Genomic DNA, 21,002 nt, shown 5'->3' with positions numbered 1-21,002 from the left:
CACTGGAGTACTGAGTACGGTATGGTATTAATACTACTACATAGCACTACTGCATGTGATTATGAGTACTGAGTTAGGTATGGTATTAATACACCAACGACTACTGTCTAAGATACGGTATTAGTATAACTACATAGATTTATGAGTAATGGGTAAGATATGATATTAGTACTAGTACATACGCCTACAAGTTCTTGGAAAGATATGGTATTAGCACTACTACATGTGATAATGAGTACTGAGTAAGATATGGTATTTGTACTACTGCATATTATTAATAGTATTGAGTAAGGTATGGTATTATTACTACTTCATACTCCAGTTAGTAATGGGTAAGATGTAGTACTAATAAGATGTCATGGGCCTATGAGTACCAGGAAATAAACATAGTATTATTACTACATGCGCCAAATAGTACTAAGTCATGTATAGTAAGATACATGACTTAAAGGATGGGGTTCACCTAAATTAGTCATACATGGTAAGTTTCCTTATGCTTTGAAGACCCGTCAAAAGCACAGTTTATATCCTTTCCTTTTAAACAAGTTGACATCATTAAGCCTAAGTGCTGATGCTTGCCTGTGACTTCAGGACTTACTATGTGAACAACCTCACACTATTGTGACTGAAAGAGTCAAATCGGAATTTCTTAAGTGGATAGAAGAGGAAAAAATGGGTGCACTAATGTTCACACAGGATATAAATAAAGTTCTTAATAAGTTTCTGATCAGTCTTCCTCAGTATTGCTGTCATTGCTACTACTATTACTACTACTTCTGCTTCCACTTTTATTATTAATAGAATGACAAAGGGTTTGTGTGTATTTGTGTAGTTCCAGTCAGTAAACCCTATATTCTACTGAGTGACACGTCACCAGAGGAGGGATCTTCGGTGTGGCTGCGCTGCGGCCTGGAAAACGGAACTGGGCCTCTTTACTTCCTGTGGGAGCATGAGACTAACAGCGGAGTGGTCGAGACCGTCAGCCAGGGCAACAGCAGTATGTTCAACATGACAGTTGTCAACCGTAATAACACAGGCTGGTACCGCTGTGTGGCCCAGAACAAGGTCAACCAGGAACGGTCTGACCGCATCTGGATGGACGTCATCTGTTAGTATACACACACCACACCTTGCACACTACAACCTCAACCCTACACATTAAGGCTGACTACTAACGTCTAATGACACGATATGACTATGTTTGTCTTCAGATGGTCCAGATGTCCCCAGATAAATGTAACTGTGTGTGTCTCTCTAGATGGTCCAGATGTCCCCAGATAGATGTGACTTTGTTTGTCTATCTAGATTATCCAGATGTCCCCATATAGATGTGACTGGGTGTGTCTTTCTAGATGGTCCAGATGTCCCCAGATATATGTGACTATGTTTGTCTTCAGAAGGTCCAGATGTCCCCAGATAGATGTGACCGTGTTTGTCTCTCTAGATGGTCCAAATTTCCCCCAGGTAGATGTGTCTGTGTGTTTCTCCCCAGATGGTCCAGATGTCCCCCAGATAGATGTGACTCCCTACACTATAACAGATAGAGGATACTCTGCTGTGGAGAGACAGACAGTCTCTCTGCTTTGCCAGGCCCTCTCCAATCCTCCCAGTCAATATGTCTGGTTCTACAACAACAGGTATGTTTTGAATAAAACACAGTTTATGATCACCTATGATCACCTTTTTTCCTTTTATGGAGTCTGGGTATTTCAGTGCTCTGGGTACTCTGAAAACACAAAGACCCAAACCTCGCAATCCAGCACTAGGATGAACCCACTAGAGGATATTGCACCCTTATGCTACCCTCATGGAGTCTGTGTCTGACAGTTTGGTCAGAAACATACACACCAGTAGCCCACTGGAGGTCATTTTGTATGGCTCTGGCAGTGCTCCTCCTGTTGCTTCTTGCACAAAGGAGCAGATACCGGTTCTGCTGCTGGGTTGATGCCCTTCTAAAGCCCTGTCCAGCTCTCCTCGTGTAGCGGCCCATCTCCTGGTATCTCCTCCATGTTCTTGAGACTGTACATGGAGACATAGGAAACCTAGCAACAGCACTTATGGATGTGCCATCCTGGAGGAGCTGGACTACCAGTGCAACCTGAATGGCCTGCAGCTACCGCCTCATGCTACCAGTAGTGACAAGGACACTAGCATAACGTAAAACTAGAGAAAAATCAGTGAAGAGAAGGAGAGAGCAATTGTCTGTGGCTACTACCTGCAAAAAACATTCATTTTTTGAGGGTTGTCTTGCTGTTGCCTCTCCAGTGCACCTGTTGTTACTTTCATTTGCACCAAATCAGCTGACATTGATTCACAATCACTTATGCTTCCTTACTGGAAAAATGTATATCCCTTAAATTTGAGTTGGTGTTATACTGTAATGATTACGTTTTCCCTTTATTATTTTGACCAGTGTATATTACAAATAAACACCTACTACCCAAATAAATGGCTTTAGTTTGACATTCAGACACCTAAGACTTTTGCACAGTACTGTGCACGGAGTATTGACAATCACATACATAAATGTACAAGCTAGCAAAACCTAATTACAGATTTGAGCATCAGACTTGCGACCACCATTTTTTGACACAAGTGCACAGAGTATTGACATCAGCAGTGGTGCAGGAGCCACCACCATGAGTTCTGTCTTGTTACTGTTGAGTTTGAGTAGGTTTGTGGTCATCCATGGAATGAGTTCCTTCAGGCAGTTGACAAGTTGTATGGGTGGAAGCTGGGATTTGTGCTGATTTATAGCTGGGTGTCATCAGCGTAGCAGTGGAAATGAAGTCCATGTTTATGGATAATATGACCAAGGGGCAACATGTAAATGTTGAAGAGCAGGGGACCAAGCACAGAGCCCTGGGGCACGCCATGGTTGGCGGGTGCTGAATCAGAGTAGGAGCCATTTAGGGTGATGAATTGTTTTTGGTCAGTGAGATTAGACCGGAACCAGGACAGTGCTGTGCCACTGAGGCCAATAAGCTCAGAGAGGCGGTGGAGAAGTATGGTATGGGAAATTGTATAAAAAGCTGCAGATAGGTCAAGGAGGATGAGGATGGTGATGAGGCCATTGTCAGCAGCAAGCAGGAGGTCATTAGTCATTTTGATAAGGGCAGTTTCAGTGCTGTGGTGGATTCTGAAACTGCATTGGAAGGGTTCAAAAAGCTCATGGTGGGACATATGATGGTGAAGCTGGGCAGCCACTGCTCTTTCCAGGATTTTACTGAGGAATGGGAGGTTGGAGATTGGAAGATAGTTGTTAGGGTCGTCTGCGTCTGAGCCTGGCTTTTTAAGAGTGGGGATGACTGCCGCCGTTTTAAACCTGGATGGTACCACGCCAGAGGCAAGAGATGCATTTATCATGTTTTTCATTTGATGGCAGAGGATGGGAAGACAGGCTTTAACCAGGGTGGTGGGCATTGGGTCAAGACTGTTGGTTGAAGTTTTAGCTGAAGTGACCAGTTTTGTTACTTGGTCAGCATCCAATGGGGAGAAGGCAGATAGGGAGCACAGATGTGAGCGGGCAGCTGATTGGTCAGAATCCTGTTTAGGCAGTGTGAGGCAGGAGGAGAGCCCGGACTGGAGCTGCCGGTGGATGGTGTCCACTTTCTGCTGGAAAAAAATCCAAGAACCTTGAGTAGAGGTCAGCTGCATCTGAGGGTTTAGCGGCATCTGGAGGGTGAAGAATACGGTTGATGGTGGAGAAGAGCAATTTGGGGTGTTTTTGTTGGTTACTGATGAGTGTGGAGTAATACCTTGTTTTTGCCTGAGATAGGGCTTCTTTGTATTTCATGACATGTTCTTTAAATGCTTCATGATGGACAGTGAGGCTGGATCTTCTGCATTGTCTCTCAAGCCTGGGTCCTATGGTCTTCATTCTGCGGAGCTCAGGGGTGAACCAGGGTGCAGGACGAGAGAAAGACATGTGACGCGTGGTGAGAGGAGCAACAAAGTCCAGACTGAGGGACAGGGCATGGTTGTAATGTTCCACCATGTCATCAACTGTTTGGTAGGGGTGGTGGGTGGCCAGGTGCGTTGCTAGGGAGTCAGATAGCGTGGAAGTGTACACCTGTTTAATGTTCCTGAATGTGATGGGCCGTTTGGTGCACTGCTTTGGGAGAGGCACTGGGACCCAGAATAGGATGGCATAGTGGTCAGAGACAGCCAAATCAGTGCATTGCAGGTGGGAGGGTGTTATGCCAGTACAGCGCACCAGGTCCAGGGTATGCCCTTTGTCATGTGTAGGGCCACGTATGTATTGAGTAAAAGCAGTCCAGCAGTGATAGAAAATCAGTAGCAAATGAGCAACTACTGGAATCCACATGAATGTTAAAATCACCCAGCAGAATAGTAGACAGGGATTTAAAAGGTTTATCCTACAGCAGACCTGTGTATGGTATGTTCCAACCTATGGTCAATGGACCTATCCATATAGCCTACGTCAGTCACATGGGCAACTCCTAGCTGGGGGTATGGACAGAATGTATGGACAGGATGTATGGACAGGATGTGTGGGGCCCATCAGTAACAGGCATCATGTCCTATCCATGGTCCTTCTTTCAGAGTAAGTCAGCACATCTGTGTTGTGTTAAGTTTCTCATGCCCATTTCCTATCAAAAGTGAAGGGGTCTAATATCCTACGGACATGTATATTGCTTCTAATCCAGTCATGTATTACTGATATATAGAGCTCATTTTCTTTTCTTTACAAAAAAGTTGAAAAGGAAAGTGTTCAACAGAAGTGTTCAATTTGCAGTGGTCTCTTAATTTGAACCCTTCTGTTCCTCACTCAAAACCTTCCTCTTCGACTTTTTGGAAAGGAAAGAAAAAGGTGCCGTGGTTTCTTAATTCTTTCCGGAGCTGTATATTGGTTCTAATACAATCAGGAGTTATGTATATTGGCTAATACAATCAGGTGAATTGGTTTCAATCCAGCCTGGTGTTTTATATACCATTTTGGATTTAATCCAGTCAGGTGTTCTGCATACATTATTGGTTCTAATCCAGTTAGGTGTTTCATAGATAGTATTGGTTCAAATAAATCCAGGTGTTTTATAGACAGTATTGGTTCTAATCCATCCAGACGTTTTATATACAGTATTGGTTCTAATCCATCCAGACGTTTTATATACAGTATTTGTTCTAATCGATCCAGGTGTTTTATAGACAGTATTGATTCTAATCCATCCAGGTATTTAATATACAGTATTGGTTCTAATCCAGTCAGAGGTTTTATATACAGTATTGGTTCTAATCCAGTCAGGTGTTTTATAGACAATATTGGTTCTAATCCATCCAGGTATTTAATATACAGTATTGGTTCTAATCCAGTCAGAGGTTTTATATACAGTATTGGTTCTAATCCATCCAGGTATTTAATATACAGTATTGGTTCTAATCCAGTCAGAGGTTTTATATACAGTATTGGTTATAATCCAGCCAGGTGTTTTATAGACCATATTGGTTCTAATCCAGTCAGGTGTACACAGGACCCCAGTTCACCATCACTAGGATTCTGCGGATGCACACTGGTACCTACGCCTGTCTGGCTCAGAACACGTACCTCAACACCCGCTCTATGAAGACCATCAGCCTCACTGTTTACTGTGAGTAACCCCTGACTTCCAACTCTTGACCTATTACCCCTAAACCTCATATCTACCTGATCTATTTCTACCTTCTACTGCATCTCACTCCATATGACCTCAAACACCTCCTCAAACACACACATACACAATAGCAAAGCATCAATGGGGGTGCAGCAGAGCGTTTGGAGCGTCAGAGGAGGAGACGGAATTCCCAAGAGGTTCTGAGGTACTCAACACTGTGATGTAATTTTATACTGCCATTGCAACACATGGTTGAATGAGAGGCTTGTGCATTTTATTCTGCTGTTTTCTGCTGACACACACTACACACAGTCAACAAAGTGTTACGTATGTTGTCCCCCTTGCCTCCCAGACCCTCCAGAAGGTTCCCCTTCCTGCTCTGTTTTGCCAGCGATGAATTCCTCTTCCCTCAACCTGACCTGTTCCTGGACAGGGGGCCTGCCGTCCCCCTCACTCCACTGGACTAGAGACCTGCTGACCCTGACAGAGGTACACACACACACACACACACACACAGGTACACACACACACACATGCCAGTGTTTTTCCTGGCTCAAACTTAGACAAAGATGGTACCCCAACCCACGCTATCCCATGCTCCCCTGGACGCCCCTCTGTGATAAACGTTATATAATATGGGGCTACACACTTGAAAACAACTATTATAGTGTTTAATCTGTCCTGTCCATTTGATCAGCTAATACACACTGCAATGTCCTCCCTAATAGCAACCTAAATACAAGCAATATACCTTTTCTTTAACAGGTCACATATTTTATAGTTTTTGTTCTCCTCATCGGTCTTTTTTGTCCTCCTCTGCCCCCAAACACATTGGCTCCACAATGCTTCTAGCATACACAGCATATTATTCCCTCATAATTATGTATGAGCCACCCGAAACCATTTAGCCATTGAGCATGAAAACAATGCCAGGTTGCCAGATCATTCACATTAAACCGTGAATCCACGTACTCCTAAAAAAAAAAATCTATACAACCCTGTGTAAATCAACCCGATCAAGCCCATTAAAAATAGCCCAATCTTGGGGGAAACCTACCCATCTGGCAACACTGCAAATATGAAAAGTTTCCTCCTACAGTCACTTTCCCTGCAGTAATTCACTGGTAGGCTATTTTAACCATAAAAACCATAACCATGGCTATTTTAGCGTATGAGTGTAAATTATGTTTTACCATGCTGATACACAGAGGCAGGGCGAAATTTTGGGAAGGCATTTGAGCATGAAATGCAGGAAAATCCTTGTATGCTGAAAGGCTGCTAACAAATAAAATTATTGTTATTTTTGTTGTTACTACTCCAGGAATGGCTAAAGCCTAGAGATGAAGGGGCGTGGCCAGCAAAATATGTGTCTGTACTGCAGTCTGGATCCCAGACCTCCAACAACACTCTGTTCACCTGCCTGGGGACACACCCTGCTCTCAACACCACCACACAATGCACTGCTAGGGCCTGTGAGTACACACACAGACTGTGTACTGTACACATATATATATATATATACACACTCATCAGAATATATCCACTGACTGTATACTGTACACATATATATACTGTGATAGCAATTTCTAAAATCCAAATAGTTCTATGAAAATGGTAGGTAAGACAGGAGAAATCAATTGCGCAATAGGTTTTAATTTACTTGCAAGGAGAAAGTATGCAGGTTACAAGGTAACAGTGAATAGTCTCTAACTCAATATAGCTAATTCAACATCACATAGGAAAAAGGGGTGTGGTAAGATGCTCCCATCTGTCTCATGTCAATCAAACACATTCCCTTTGTTCTATCACACAAGTCAAATTCTATCTTTCCCCCACCTTATCCTTCCTGCCATAATGTTTACTGTAATGTTTACCCAAAGGGGCCAACTAACCTTACTGCCCCCTGTTGTATCTTCTCCTATCCTGTCCTAAAACCCATTGATCTGCATCTGGACAGACAATAGATGCCCCCTATGCAAATACCAGATCCCCCACATTCCTCTACCTATCTTAACAGTGGGACTCAGTCCTTTACTCAGTGAGAATACATTGTATAAAGAAATGTCCACAACAATACACACTCATCAAAATATATACACAGACTGTATGCTGTACACACATATATATATATACACACACTCATCACAATACATAAACAGACTGTATACTGTACACATACATATACATACACTCATCAGAATATATACACAGACTGTATACTGTACACATTTATATACACACTCATCAGAATATATACACAGACTGTATACTGTACACATATATATTAACACTCAACAGAATATATACTAGACAGTATACTGTACACATATATACACACACTCATCAGAATATATACACAGACTGTATACTGTACACATTTATATACACACTCATCAGAATATATACTAGACTGTACACTGTACACACATATACAAACTCATCTACTGTACACATATACACTCACCTAAAGGATTATTAGGAACACCATACTAATACTGTGTTTGACCCCCTTTCGCCTTCAGAACTGCCTTAATTCTACGTGGCATTGATTCAACAAGGTGCTGAAAGCATTCTTTAGAAATGTTGGCCCATATTGATAGGATAGCATCTTGCAGTTGATGGAGATTTGTGGGATGCACATCCAGGGCACGAAGCTCCCGTTCCACCACCTCCCAAAGATGCTCTATTGGTTTGAGATCTGGTGACTGTGGGGGCCATTTCAGTACAGTGAACTCATTGTCATGTTCAAGAAACCAATTTGAATTGTGACATGGTGCATTATCCTGCTGGAAGTAGCCATCAGAGGATGGGTACATGTTGGTCATAAAGGGATGGACATGGTTAGAAATAATGCTCAGGTAGGCCGTGGCATTTAAACGATGCCCAATTGGCACTAAGGGGCCTAAAGTGTGACAAGAAAACATCCCCCATTCTGTTCTCATTCTGTTAACGCCAAATTCTGACTCTACCATCTGAATGTCTCAACAGAAATCGAGACTCATCAGACCAGGCAACATTCTTCCAGTCTTCAACAATTTTGGTGAGCTCGTGCAAATTGTAGCCTCTTTTTCCTATTTGTCGTGGAGATGAGTGGTACCCGGTGGGGTCTTCTGCTGTTGTAGCCCATCTGCCTCAAGGTTGTGCGTGTTGTGGCTTCACAAATGCTTTGCTGCATACCTCGGTTGTAACGAGTGGTTATTTCAGTCAAAGTCGCTCTTCTATCAGCTTGAATCAGTCAGCCCATTCTCCTCTGACCTCTAGCATCAACAAGGCATTTTCGCCCACAGGACTGCCGCATACTGGATGTTTTTCCCTTTTCACACCATTCTTTGTAAACCCTAGAAATGGTTGTGCGTGAAAATCCCAGTAACTGAGCAGATTGTGAAATACTCAGACCAGCCCGTCTGGCACCAACAACCATGCCACGTTCAAAATTGCTTAAATCACCTTTCTTTCCCATTCTGACATTCAGTTTGGAGTTCAGGAGATTGTCTTGACCAGGACCACACCCCTAAATGCATTGAAGCAACTGCCATGTGATTGGTTGATTAGATAATTGCATTAATGAGAAATTGAACAGGTGTTCCTAATAATCCTTTAGGTGAGTGTATATATACACACTCATCAGAATATATACACAGACTGAATACTGTACACATATTTAGTGGCGAGAACAAGTATTTGATACACTGCCGATTTTGCAGGTAACAAAGCATGTAGAGGTCTATAATTTTTATCATAGGTACACTTCACATTTTATGATTTTTAAATAATTAATTTGCATTTTATTGCATGATATAAGTATTTGATCACCTACCAACCAGTAAGAATTCCAGCTCTCACAGACCTGTTAGTTTTTCTTTAAGAATCCCTCCTGTTCTCCACTCATTACCTGTATTAACTGCACCTGTTTGAACTTGTTACCTGTATAAAAGACACCTGTCCACACACTCAATCAAACAGACTCCAACCTCTCTACAATGGCCAAGACCAGAGAGCTGTGTAAGGACATCAGGGATAAAATTGTAGACTTGCACTAGGCTGGTGATGAGCTACAGGACAATAAGCAAGCAGCTTGGTGAGAAGGCAACAACTGTTGGCGCAATTATTAGAGAATGGAAGAAGTTCAAGATGACGGTCAATCTCCCTCGGTCTGGGGCTCCATGCAAGATCTCACCTCGTGGGGCATCAATGATCATGAGGAAGGTGAGGGATCCGCCCAGAACTACACAGCAGGACCTGGTCAATGACCTGAAGAGAGCTGGGACCACAGTCTCAAAGAAAACCATTAGTAACACACTACACTGTCACCGTATTGAGGGGAGGATGGATGGGGCCATGTATCGCGAGATCTTGGCCAACAACCTCCTTCCCTCAGTAAGAGCATTGAAGAGCATTGAAGATGGGTCGTGGCTGGGTCTTCCAGCATGACAACGACCCGAAACACACAGCCAGAGCAACGAAGGAGTGGCTCTGTAAGAAGCATCTCAAGGTCCTGGAGTGGCCTAGCCAGTCTCCAGACCTGAACCCAATAAAAAATCTTTGGAGGTAGCTGAAAGTCCGTATTGCCCAGTGACAGCCCCGAAACCTGATTGATCTGGAGATTTTGCAATAATTGCAAAAAAAGGTTTCTGTACCAAATATTAAGTTCTGCTTTTCTGATCTATCAAATACTCATGCAATAAAATGCTAATTTTTGTTTTAGATTCCATCACTCACAGTTGAAGAGTACCTATGATTACATGCTTTGTAAGGTGGAAAACCTGTAAAATCGGCAGTGGATCAAATACTTGTTCTCCCCACTGTACACACTCATCAGAAAAAATAAACAGACTGTATATACTTAAAGCTATGACCTGTCCTAGCACTGTATGTATTACATTAACCTAACCCTACCTTATGACTGGAAGTATACTGCTTTATACTATAAAGCAGGATATGGGGTCAGCAAACTTACTTCAGGTTGAACTCTGGGATGTCAGTGTCACGACGGTGGTTCACATGTTACCGGGTTACATCGCCATGGTAACTTGAGCTGCACACCTAAACTGCTCCAGAGCAGGTTATATTCAAGATAACAGATCAACAAGTGTAAAAGCATCGCCTACTGACCAGTTGGGCTGGGACAAAAGGGACCAAACCATGTGAATGGGGTGTAACATCATGTTAGTACTTGTTAGAACATAGTCTGCGCTGATCCAAGTTGTAAATTGGAATATCTACAAGAACAGCCATGCCTCTCCTCTGACCCTTTTCTGAAACTGATCCCTAGACAACGTTGTGTGGGCACAAATCCACCTGTTTACTTTGCTATTACCATGGTAATGTATTTTTGTTGTTGCTAGCTATAATGAGACATTCATTTTGTTGCCAGTCGCATTTCCAGTAAAACATTACAATTCCAAAACCGAAATTAACTTTTTGTCATGCCAAAATAATAAATTGCCTTTTTGTGTCAAACAGAGCAACCCATCACCACAGCATCAGCATCATACTGTAGCCAGCCCCTTTGAAACTCCTTTATCTCCAAACTAGTCATGTGTAGTTTGTGAATGATTCGTTAATTTTGAACGAATCTTTTTAGTGACTCAGGACTCGCAAGTACTAGTGACTCGTTCAAAATCATCACTACAACATGATCACTTGTTTCATACCCAGTCCTCCAGCTCAGTTCTCCGATCAACATCTATGTACATTCGCAGAGAAAAATAGATCAAGGCAGGAACATCATGAAGACGTTTAGAACTGATAATTGAACACAGACTATAATAATTAATATGCCCCACGGGGTCCGGCTGGGCTCAGCCCGAAGGAACGACGTGGGGCCGCCTTCCCGTGGGCTCATCACCTGCAGGAGGGACCATAAGGGGTCAGTGCGCAGAGGATCGGCCTGCAGTTGAAGGCGGGGGCCTCGACAACCCGATCCCTGGACACGGAAACTAGTTTTAGGGATGTGGAATGTCACCTCACTGGCGGGTGAAGGAGCCTGAGATCGTGCGTGAGGTTGAGAGGTTCCAACTAGAAATAGTCGGGATCACCTCCACGCACGGCTTGGGCTCTGGAACCACACTACTTGAGAGAGGATGGACTCTTCACCACTCTGGAGTTGCCCATGGTGAGAGGCGGCAGGCTGGTGTGGGTTTGCTTATAGCTCCCCAGCTCTGCCGCCATGTGTTGGAGTTTACCCCGGTGAACGAGAGGGTCGTTTCCCTGCGCCTACGGGTCTCACTGTTGTTTGTGCCTATGGGCCGAATGGCAGTGCAGAGTACCCGACCTTCTTGGAGTCTCTGGGAGGGATGCTGGAAAGTGCTCCGACTGGGGACTCTATTGTTCTACTGGGGGACTTCAACGCCCACGTGGGCAACGACAGTGACACCTGCAGGGGCGTGATTGGGGCGGAGCTGTCAACTGATCACCACCTGGTGGTGAGTTGGATCCGATGGTGGGGGAGGAAGCTGGACAGTCTCGGCAGACCCAAACGTACTGTAAGGGTCTGCTGGGAACGTCTGGCCGAGTCTCCTGTCAGAGAGATCTTTAACTCCCACCTCCGGCAGAGCTTCGACTGGATCCCAAGGGAGGCTGGAGATACTGAGTCCGAGTGGACCATGTTCTCCACCGCCATTGTCGAAGCGGCCGCTCGGAGCTGTGGCCGTAAGGTCTCCGGTGCCTGTCGAGGTGGTAATCCCCGAACCCGGTGGTGGACACCGGAAGTAAGGGATCCCGTCAAGCTGAAGAAGGAGTCCTATCAGGCTTGGTTGGCTTGTGGGACTCCTGAGGCAGCTGATGGGTACCGACAGGCCAAGCGGACTGCAGCCCGGGTGGTTGTGGAGGCAAAACTCGGGCCTGGGAGGAGTTCGGTGAGGCCATGGAGAAGGACTATCGGCTGGCCTCGAAGAGATTCTGGCAAACCATCCGGCGCCTCAGGAGAAGGAAACAGTGCCCTACCAACGCTGTTTACAGTAGAGGTGGGCAGCTGTTGACCTCAAATGGGGATGTGGTCGGGCGGTGGAAGGAGTACTTCAAGGATCTCCTCAATCCCGCCGTCACGTCTTCCATTGAGGAAGCAGAGGATGAGGGCTCAGAGGTGGACTCGTCCATTACCCGGGCTGAAGTCACAGAGGTGGTCAAGAAACTCCTCGGTGGCAAGGCACCGAGGGTGGATGAGATCCGCCCTGAGTACCTCAAGTCTCTGGATGTTGTGGGGTTGTCCGGGGTGGTGGTCCCTCTTTTTAAGAAGGGGGACCGGAGGGTGTGTTCCAACTACAGGGGGATCACACTTCTCAGCCTCCCCGGGAAAGTCTATGCCAGGGTACTGGAGAGGAGAATACGGCTGATAGTAGAACCTCGGATTCAGGAAGAACAGTGTGGTTTTCGTCCAGACCGTGGAACACTGGACCAGCTCTATACCCTCTATGGGGTGCTGGAGGGTTCATGGGAGTTTGCCCAACCAATCCACATGTGTTTTGTGGATTTGGAGAAGGCATTCGACTGTGTCCCTCGCAGCATCCTGTGGAGAGTGCTTCGGGAATATGGGGTCCTGGGTCCTTTGCTAAGGGCTGTCAGGTCCCTGTACGACCGAAGCAGGAGCTTGGTCCGCGTTGCCGGCAGTAAGTCATACTTGTTCCCAGTGCATGTTGGACTCTGGCAGGGCTGCCCTTTGTCGCCGGTTCTGTTCGTAATTTTTATGGACAGAATTTCTAGGCGCAGCCAGGGGCCGGAGGGTGTCAGGTTTGGGGACCACACGATTTCGTTTCTGCTCTTTGCGGATGATGTTGTCATGTTGGCCCCTTCAAACCAGGACCTTCAGCATGCACTGGGATGGTTTGCAGCCGAGTGTGAAGCAGTTGGGATGAAAATCAGTACCTCCAAATCCGAGGCCATGGTCCTCAGTCAGAAAAGGGTGGCTTGCCCACTTCAGGTTGGAGGAGAGTGCCTGCCTCAAGTGGAGGAGTTTAAGTATCTAGGGTCTTGTTCACGAGTGAAGGAAGGATGGAACGGGAGATTGACAGACGGATCGGTGCAGCTTCTGCAGTAATTCGGTCGATGTATCGTGGTGAAGAAAGAGCTGAGCCACAAGGCGAAGCTCTCGATTTACCGGTCAATCTACGTTCCTACTCTCACCAATGGTCATGAGCTTTGGGTCATAACCGAAAGGACAAGATCCCGGATACAGGCGGCCAAAATGAGCTTTCTCCGCAGGGTGGCTGGGCGATCCCTTAGAGATAGGGTGAAAAGCTTGGTCACCCGGGAGGAGCTCAGAGTAGAGCCGCTACTCCTCCACATCGAGAGGGGTCAGCTGAGGTGGCTTGGGCATCTGTTTCAGATGCCTCCGGAACGCCTTCCTGGGAAGGTGTTCCGGTCCCGTCCCACCGGGAGGAGACCCCGGGGAAGACCTAGGACACGCTGGAGGGACTATGTCTCCCGGCTGGCCTGGGAACACCTTGGTGTGTCCCCGGAAGAGCTAGAGGAAGTGTCTAGGGAGAGAGAAGTCTGGGTAGGATTACAGTAGGATTATCAAGACATGTTGGTAACAGATAATTGGACACATGGTAGGTCTAAAATAATTAATGTAGCAGTTGATTTTTAATTGTAATGATAAACACAGATGATATAGTACACTGATCCTTTGCCTAGATAAAAACTAAACGTGAATGACAGACTCGGTCAGTTTTATCGTTCCAGCAGAGTTCTACCCCGACCGCTGGCTTCCAGCTCAGTAGCCTACTCTCCGTACAACAGCTGTTAGTTTCACATTCTCAAAGAAAAATTATGTAGTATTTTATTTTTATTGTAATGATCAACAAACATTGTTGTAATCAAAGAGCTAAACAAGCGTTTGACACGTAAATTATTGTAGGCATTACTGACTCAAATGAACGAAATTACTCAAAAGATTCAAACTTTTTACTGAACGACTCGACAAGATCCGAGTCAGTAGAAAGAGCAGAACTTCCCATCACTAATCCAAACTTCCAAGGATATGTTTGTTATTTTAAAGCTAATTTCCTGAAATTCAAAAATAATTTCCATGAAGTTGAGAACAATGGCCCAGCAAACACTACATACACATTCAGCATTTGAGATGTAGCAAAAATAATATATAATTATTGTGAAAAAAAAAAAATCTGAGAAAAGCCCATCAACAAAATGTCTTGTTTTGATTGTTTTACAGATAACCATGTCCTATGAAATGATTTACATTTAAGTGATTCAGGATCAAAACCACTTTTCCTGTGTTTTTCTACAGGTTGGCTAGAAGAGGGTAAATATGTCACTAATGCCACGTTTCCACTAGCCAATCACTGGTGTTTTACCCTAAAGTCCAGATTTTTTATGTTTCCACTGGTGCCAAACACTGGTGTTTTACCCTAAAGTCCAGATTTTTTATGTTTCCACTGGTGCCAAACACTGGTGTTTTACCCTAAAGTCCAGATTTTTTCTGTTTCCATTGACACGGGCCAGTCAACCACTAGACCATGGCCAAGTAGCCCGACTCTCACTTGGTGCCAAGCCCCGGACTTTAGAACTTAGGGTGCAGATTGATGTGTGACGTGGTGTGAAAACACGGCGTGTTGTTCTATTCAAAAACTCCTAACGGAAAGAGTTGGAACGACCGAAGGTGATACAATGCCATTGACTCAATAGAAAAACGGAGCTCTGAGACTGAGACATAGCCTGCAGAACCTATAATAACACAAAATTACCAAATCCTTCAATTAAAGGTAGATAGTTTTGACAAAATACTTATTGAACTGGTTTAGTTGCAGTGTCAGGAGTTTAGGTGGAGAAGGAGCCGGTCGCAGGAATTTGAGGAAACGCCGTTCAAACGCCGTATTGTAAACAAACTGAGCATGTTGTTATTGTTTATTTTATTCTACTACCAGAAAAATATTGCCTTTTATTTTTTTCGTAACCGGAAAACAAAAACCTCACTGTTGGTTCAGTCACTGTTTCACTACTCTCTGGGCCGCTCTGTCTTTCTGTTGGTTCAGTCACTGTCTCACTACTCTTTGGGGCGCTCTGTCTCTCTGTTGGTTCAGTCACTGTCTCACTACTCTCTGGGCCGCTCTGTCTCTCTGTTGGTTCAGTCACTGTCTCACTACTCTTTGGGGCGCTCTGTCTCTCTGTTGGTTCAGTCACTGTCTCACTACTCTTTGGGCCGCTCTGTATCTTACCCCAGCTATAGATTAGTACAATAACCTAATTTCACTCAAGTTGTAGATTAGTACAATAACCTAATTTCACTCAAGTTGTAGATTAGTATAATAACCTAATCTCACTCCAGTTGTAGATTAGTATAATACCCTAATCTCACTCCAGTTGTAGTTTAGAATAATAACCTAATCTCACTCCAGTTGTAGTTTAGTATTATAACCTAATCTCACTCTAGTTGTAGATTAATATAATAACCTAATCTCACTCCAGTTGTAGATTAGTATAATAACCTAATCTCACTCCAGTTGTAGTTTAGTATTATAATCTAATCTCACTCCAGTTGTAGTTTAGTATTATAACCTAATCTCACTCCAGTTGTAGTTTAGTATAATAACCTAATCTCACTCCAGTTGTAGTTTAGTATAATAACCTAATCTCACTCCATTTGTAGTTTAGTATAATAACCTAATCTCACTCCAGTTGTAGTTTAGTATAATAACCTAATCTCACTCCAGTTGTAGATTACTATAATAACCTAATCTCACTCCAGTTGTAGTTTAGTATAATAACCTAATCTCACTCCAGCTGTAGATTAGTATAATAGCTTAATCCATCTTCCACAGGGTTTCCTTCTGGCGACCCGGTGTGTTCTGCTTATGCCAATGGTAACAACCAGTACCTGCTGCTGTCCTGCTCCTGGGAAGGTAACCACAGCAACATCAACAAATACATTATTGTAATATTAGTAATAGTACTTCATATAATAATCTTTTACTTCTAGGTGGGTCTCCCAGGGCTGTGGTGTGGTGGGAGGGGCCAAAAGGAGAGGGACGGGGCCAAGAAGTAGACACCTCCAACATTCTGGTATATCGTTCTAACTCCACCCAGAATGGAAAGGCCTACACCTGCTATGCAAAACACCCCCTAGACACACTCACTAGGACCTGCAAACTCACATTAGGTAAGAATCTACACACATTTATATTTAACAGTAAAGAGTCAATTCTTTAGTTAACAGTAAAGAGTCAATTCTCAATTCACTGATAACGGTAAAGAGTCATATCTCACCTCACTGATAACGGTAAAGAGTCAATTCTCAATTCACTGATAACGGTAAAGAGTCATATCTCACCTCACTGATAACGGTAAAGAGTCAATTCTCAATTCACTGATAACGGTAAAGAGTCATATCTCACCTCACTGATAACGGTAAAGAGTCATATCTCACCTCACTGATAATGGTAAAGAGTCATATCTCACCTCACTGATAATGGTGAAGAGTCATATCTCACCTCACTGATAATGGTGAAGAGTCATATCTCACCTCACTGATAATGGTGAAGACTCATGTCTCACCTCACTGATAATGGTGAAGAGTCATGTCTCACCTCACTGATAATGGTGAAGAGTCATATCTCACCTCACTGATAACGGTAAAGAGTCATATCTCACCTCACTGATAATGGTGAAGAGTCATATCTCACCTCACTGATAACGGTAAAGAGTCATATCTCACCTCACTGATAATGGTGAAGAGTCATATCTCACCTCACTGATAACGGTAAGGAGTCATATCTCACCTCACTGATAATGGTGAAGAGTCATATCTCACCTCACTGATAACGGTAAAGAGTCATATCTCACCTCACTGATAATGGTGAAGAGTCATGTCTCACCTCACTGATAACAGTAGTCAGGTTTTTCAAATTGTAAAGTTTTACTTTGACAGACCAAGCATCATGTAAAATGGATGGTGAGCAAGGTAGCTACATCTTTTTTATTCAACACTTTAGAGTAGTCTATGATGTCATATTTAACAAAAATAAAAAGGACAGAAAAGTAAAGAATCTGATAAACTGGGTGAGTGGTCAAAGCATTGCAATGTTTGCATAGCGGGTGGCTCTAATTAATCATTTGTGCCATGAATTTCATGACAGACAAATTGTGTCAACACACTTGCTTTCAGCGAAGCTGGGGATGGTCTGATTAGTACTTCAGCATCCTCCACCATGCTTGAGGGCGTCTACGAGTAGAAGACTCGCTTCCATTGCATCATTGAGTATTGACAGTCTGTTTACCAGTTGACATTAATATTTAAAAAAGTAATTCAGAATAATGACAGAATCGTGATCATTGTTTCCTAATGTCTCACCTTTTCAAGTAGACTTACAATCACTGCATGAACATCATTTAGCATTAACTTGTGCCTTTATGTGTGATAGATACAAAAATGTGGTATCCACATATCTAACCAACCTTCTAAAAGACAGGGGTTTAACTGTGATCATGTGTGCATGTATGTTTCCATGTGTGTGTATAGAGGCTCCAGTCTTGTTGACCCAGCGTAGTATGGTGTCAAATGCCTAGGATTTGACTCATGTATATCTGTGTTGTATGTGTGTGTGTTTCTGTGTGTATAGAGGCTCCAGTCTTGTTGACCCAGCGTAGTATGGTGTCTGTGTTCGAGGGCAGTGATGTCCAGCTTACATGTATCCTGCAAGCCAACTATCCCCCTGCTGATCAGATTGTCTGGCTAAACAACCGCAGACAGGAAGTCGTACAGGTACATGCCACTTCGCCTGCCTAAATATATAACTAAATATATACCTAAATATATAACTAGATACAGTGCATTCAAAAAGTATTCAGACCCCTTCACATTTTCCAAATGTTGTTATATAATTGGACCACTTTTGATAGATACTGACCACTGCAGACCGGGAACACCCCACAAGGGCTGCAGTTTTGGATATTATCTGACCCAGTTGTCACAATTTGGCCTTTGTCAAAGTCGGTCCTTACACTTGCCCATTTTCCCTGCTTCTAACACAATTACTTTGAGGACAGAATGTTCACTTGCTGCCTAATATATCCCACCCACTGACGGGTACCATGATAATGAGATTATCAGTGTTATTCACTTCACCTGTCAGTGGTCAGAATGTTATAGTTGATTGGTGTATATACATACACACACACACACACATTGCTCAAAAACATTAAGGGAACATGTAATCATAACAGTATAACTCCAAGTCAGTTAAACTTCCTGACTGATTGTTCCCTGAACCGGTGGAGCCCGGCACTCCAGTCTCCCAGGCTGGCCCCAACCAGCCATCCCAGTCCTGTCACACCGGCCCCGCCCACCCATCCCAGTCCTGTCACACCGGCCCCGCCCACCCATCCCAGTCCTGTCACACCGGCCCCGCCCACCCATCCCAGTCCTGTCACACCGGCCCCGCCCACCCATCCCAGTCCTGTCACACCGGCCCCGCCCACCCATCCCAGTCCTGTCAGGTAGCATTCCCCTGGCGGGAGGCAATGGCCCTCAGGACGGGTGGGGCCAGCTTGTTGAGGCGCTTTTCCTGGTTTTCCAGCTGTCTCCATAAATCCGCTGGTTGAGTCATTCTGTCACATTTTGGGATAAGCAGGAAGCCAGGTGCAGAGTTAAAGGACAATGCTAGATTTTATTACAAAAACTAAGGCAGGTGAGAAAACAACCAAACAACAGGAATAAGGCAGACAGGCTGAAACACATACATGAAACACACTCAATAACCATGGCTGAACAGAACCGGGCAGACTAAATAAGGAGATAATGAGACACAGGTGAAAACAATAATGACAGAAGGACAAGATGAACAAGTGAAGAGGTCTCAATATCTTACGAAAACACTGTATATCTGCAAAATGGTTTCTATATTTAATTAAGTGCAGACTTACCTGTAAGCTGTAGAATGTAAAGGTGATTGGTTGATTGACAGGAAGTCCAGGAAGCTCTGGCCACAAGGAAGTATGTTCTGCGGCGTGCAGCGGCGTGGGCCAACCTGACAGTCCTACAGACAGACGGAAAAACAGACAGCGGCCAATACTGGTGCTCTGCTAACAATTCGGTGGGAGGGACCGAGATACCTGTTACGCTATTGGTCAAGAGTAAGACTCCTCATATGTTTTTGTTCAACAATAGGAACAGCAATGAAATGTCTGCTAAACTGCTTAAATGTAATTATATCCTTTTTACACTGTTAAACTTCACGCCAGTTTTAAGATCATTGTTGCACTATTGGTCAAGAGGAAAATACCTGTTACTCTACTGGTCAAGAGTAGGATCCCTGTTAAACATGCATTCTGTGATTTTCGTCTTCTGGTTGCAAAAGTGCACTGTCGAGGCAACAGGGGTCCCCAAAAATATTGTTATTTCAAGTCAGTACAAATTTGTGCACCCTCTGATCAAAAACCTTTGCTTTCAAACTGTAAATGTCTTGGCTGACGTATGGTAATGATTCTACTGGTATAAACAAGAAAAGGAACCAGGCGAGCCTAGTTCAGCCGGCCCACAATTAGAAGGGATGAATGTTGTTGCTCTCTGGATTCAAACCTGGGTTTCCCACTGTGAAAGGCTGTGTTTTTAACCACTATGCCACAAAGCTATACATAAGCCAAGTGTTGGCATAGCATCTTATTAGATAATTTTTTCACGCATTAACAACACGTTAACTTTGAAAATGTCGCTAGACACAATTAACCATTGTGTTAAACTGACTAATGTTTCTTATTAAGTTTACTTCCATCACAAATAGCATCTATGAATTGTATGGCGTTTGCCACTGCCTGTTTTAGCGGCTTATTCACCACTAATAGGCTTACTAGAAGCTACTAATTTACTAATTGGATAAGTCATAAGAATTTAACAATTACTAGCAAGACTGAAGATTACCTATACACACTGCCAAAGCTATTTCTTTTCGTGGCACAACAATGCTCTTTTTTCTTTCATTTGTGAATGATATTGATACAATAACTATCAATATAGACAATAACTGACTTTTTCATCAAGTGAAAAGATTAGAGAATTGTGGAAACACCTCCTCCTTTAAGGGGTTGTGATCTAACCTATATTACCCCAAAAATAATGCATGGATGTGTACTTTGAAAATCCACCAGAAATTGTTGCAATATAACCGTAGACCGGGTCCCCCGAGAAATACTGTGGGAGGTGCTGCGGGAGTATGGGGTGAGGAGGTCCCTTCTGAGGGCTATCCATTCCCTGTACGTCCAAAGTGAGAGCTGTGTTCGGGTTTTCGGTAATAAGTCGGACTCGTTCCAGGTGGGGGTTGGCCTCCGCCAGGGCTGCGCTTTGTCACCAATCCTGTTTGTAACTTTTATGGACAGGATATCGAGGCGTAGTCGGGATGGGGAGGGGTTGCAGTTCGGTGGGCTGGGGATCTCATCGCT

The 21,002-nt window shown here is 43.9% G+C and overlaps 1 protein-coding gene across 1 annotated transcript in view; it reads left to right on the top strand.

Moving 5' to 3' along the window:
- The first annotated feature begins 328 nt into the window (after positions 1-328).
- LOC109615424 (V-set and immunoglobulin domain-containing protein 10-like 2) overlaps positions 329-21,002 on the top strand; it is a 41,018-nt gene continuing 20,344 nt past the window's right edge. Inside the window, exons 1-10 of the mRNA XM_034293027.1 lie at positions 329-332; positions 833-1,108; positions 1,493-1,637; positions 5,479-5,609; positions 5,965-6,101; positions 6,934-7,084; positions 16,391-16,471; positions 16,549-16,728; positions 18,188-18,330; positions 19,532-19,700. Of these exons, the coding sequence (XP_034148918.1) occupies positions 329-332; positions 833-1,108; positions 1,493-1,637; positions 5,479-5,609; positions 5,965-6,101; positions 6,934-7,084; positions 16,391-16,471; positions 16,549-16,728; positions 18,188-18,330; positions 19,532-19,700 (1,417 nt within the window). The remainder of the gene's footprint in view (positions 333-832; positions 1,109-1,492; positions 1,638-5,478; positions 5,610-5,964; positions 6,102-6,933; positions 7,085-16,390; positions 16,472-16,548; positions 16,729-18,187; positions 18,331-19,531; positions 19,701-21,002) is intronic.

This window comes from Esox lucius, chromosome 7 (genome assembly GCF_011004845.1).
Source record: "Esox lucius isolate fEsoLuc1 chromosome 7, fEsoLuc1.pri, whole genome shotgun sequence".
Taxonomy (NCBI): Eukaryota; Metazoa; Chordata; class Actinopteri; order Esociformes; family Esocidae; genus Esox; species Esox lucius.
The sequence above is the reverse complement of the archived record's forward strand: the minus strand, read 5'-3'. Positions and strand labels throughout refer to the sequence as shown.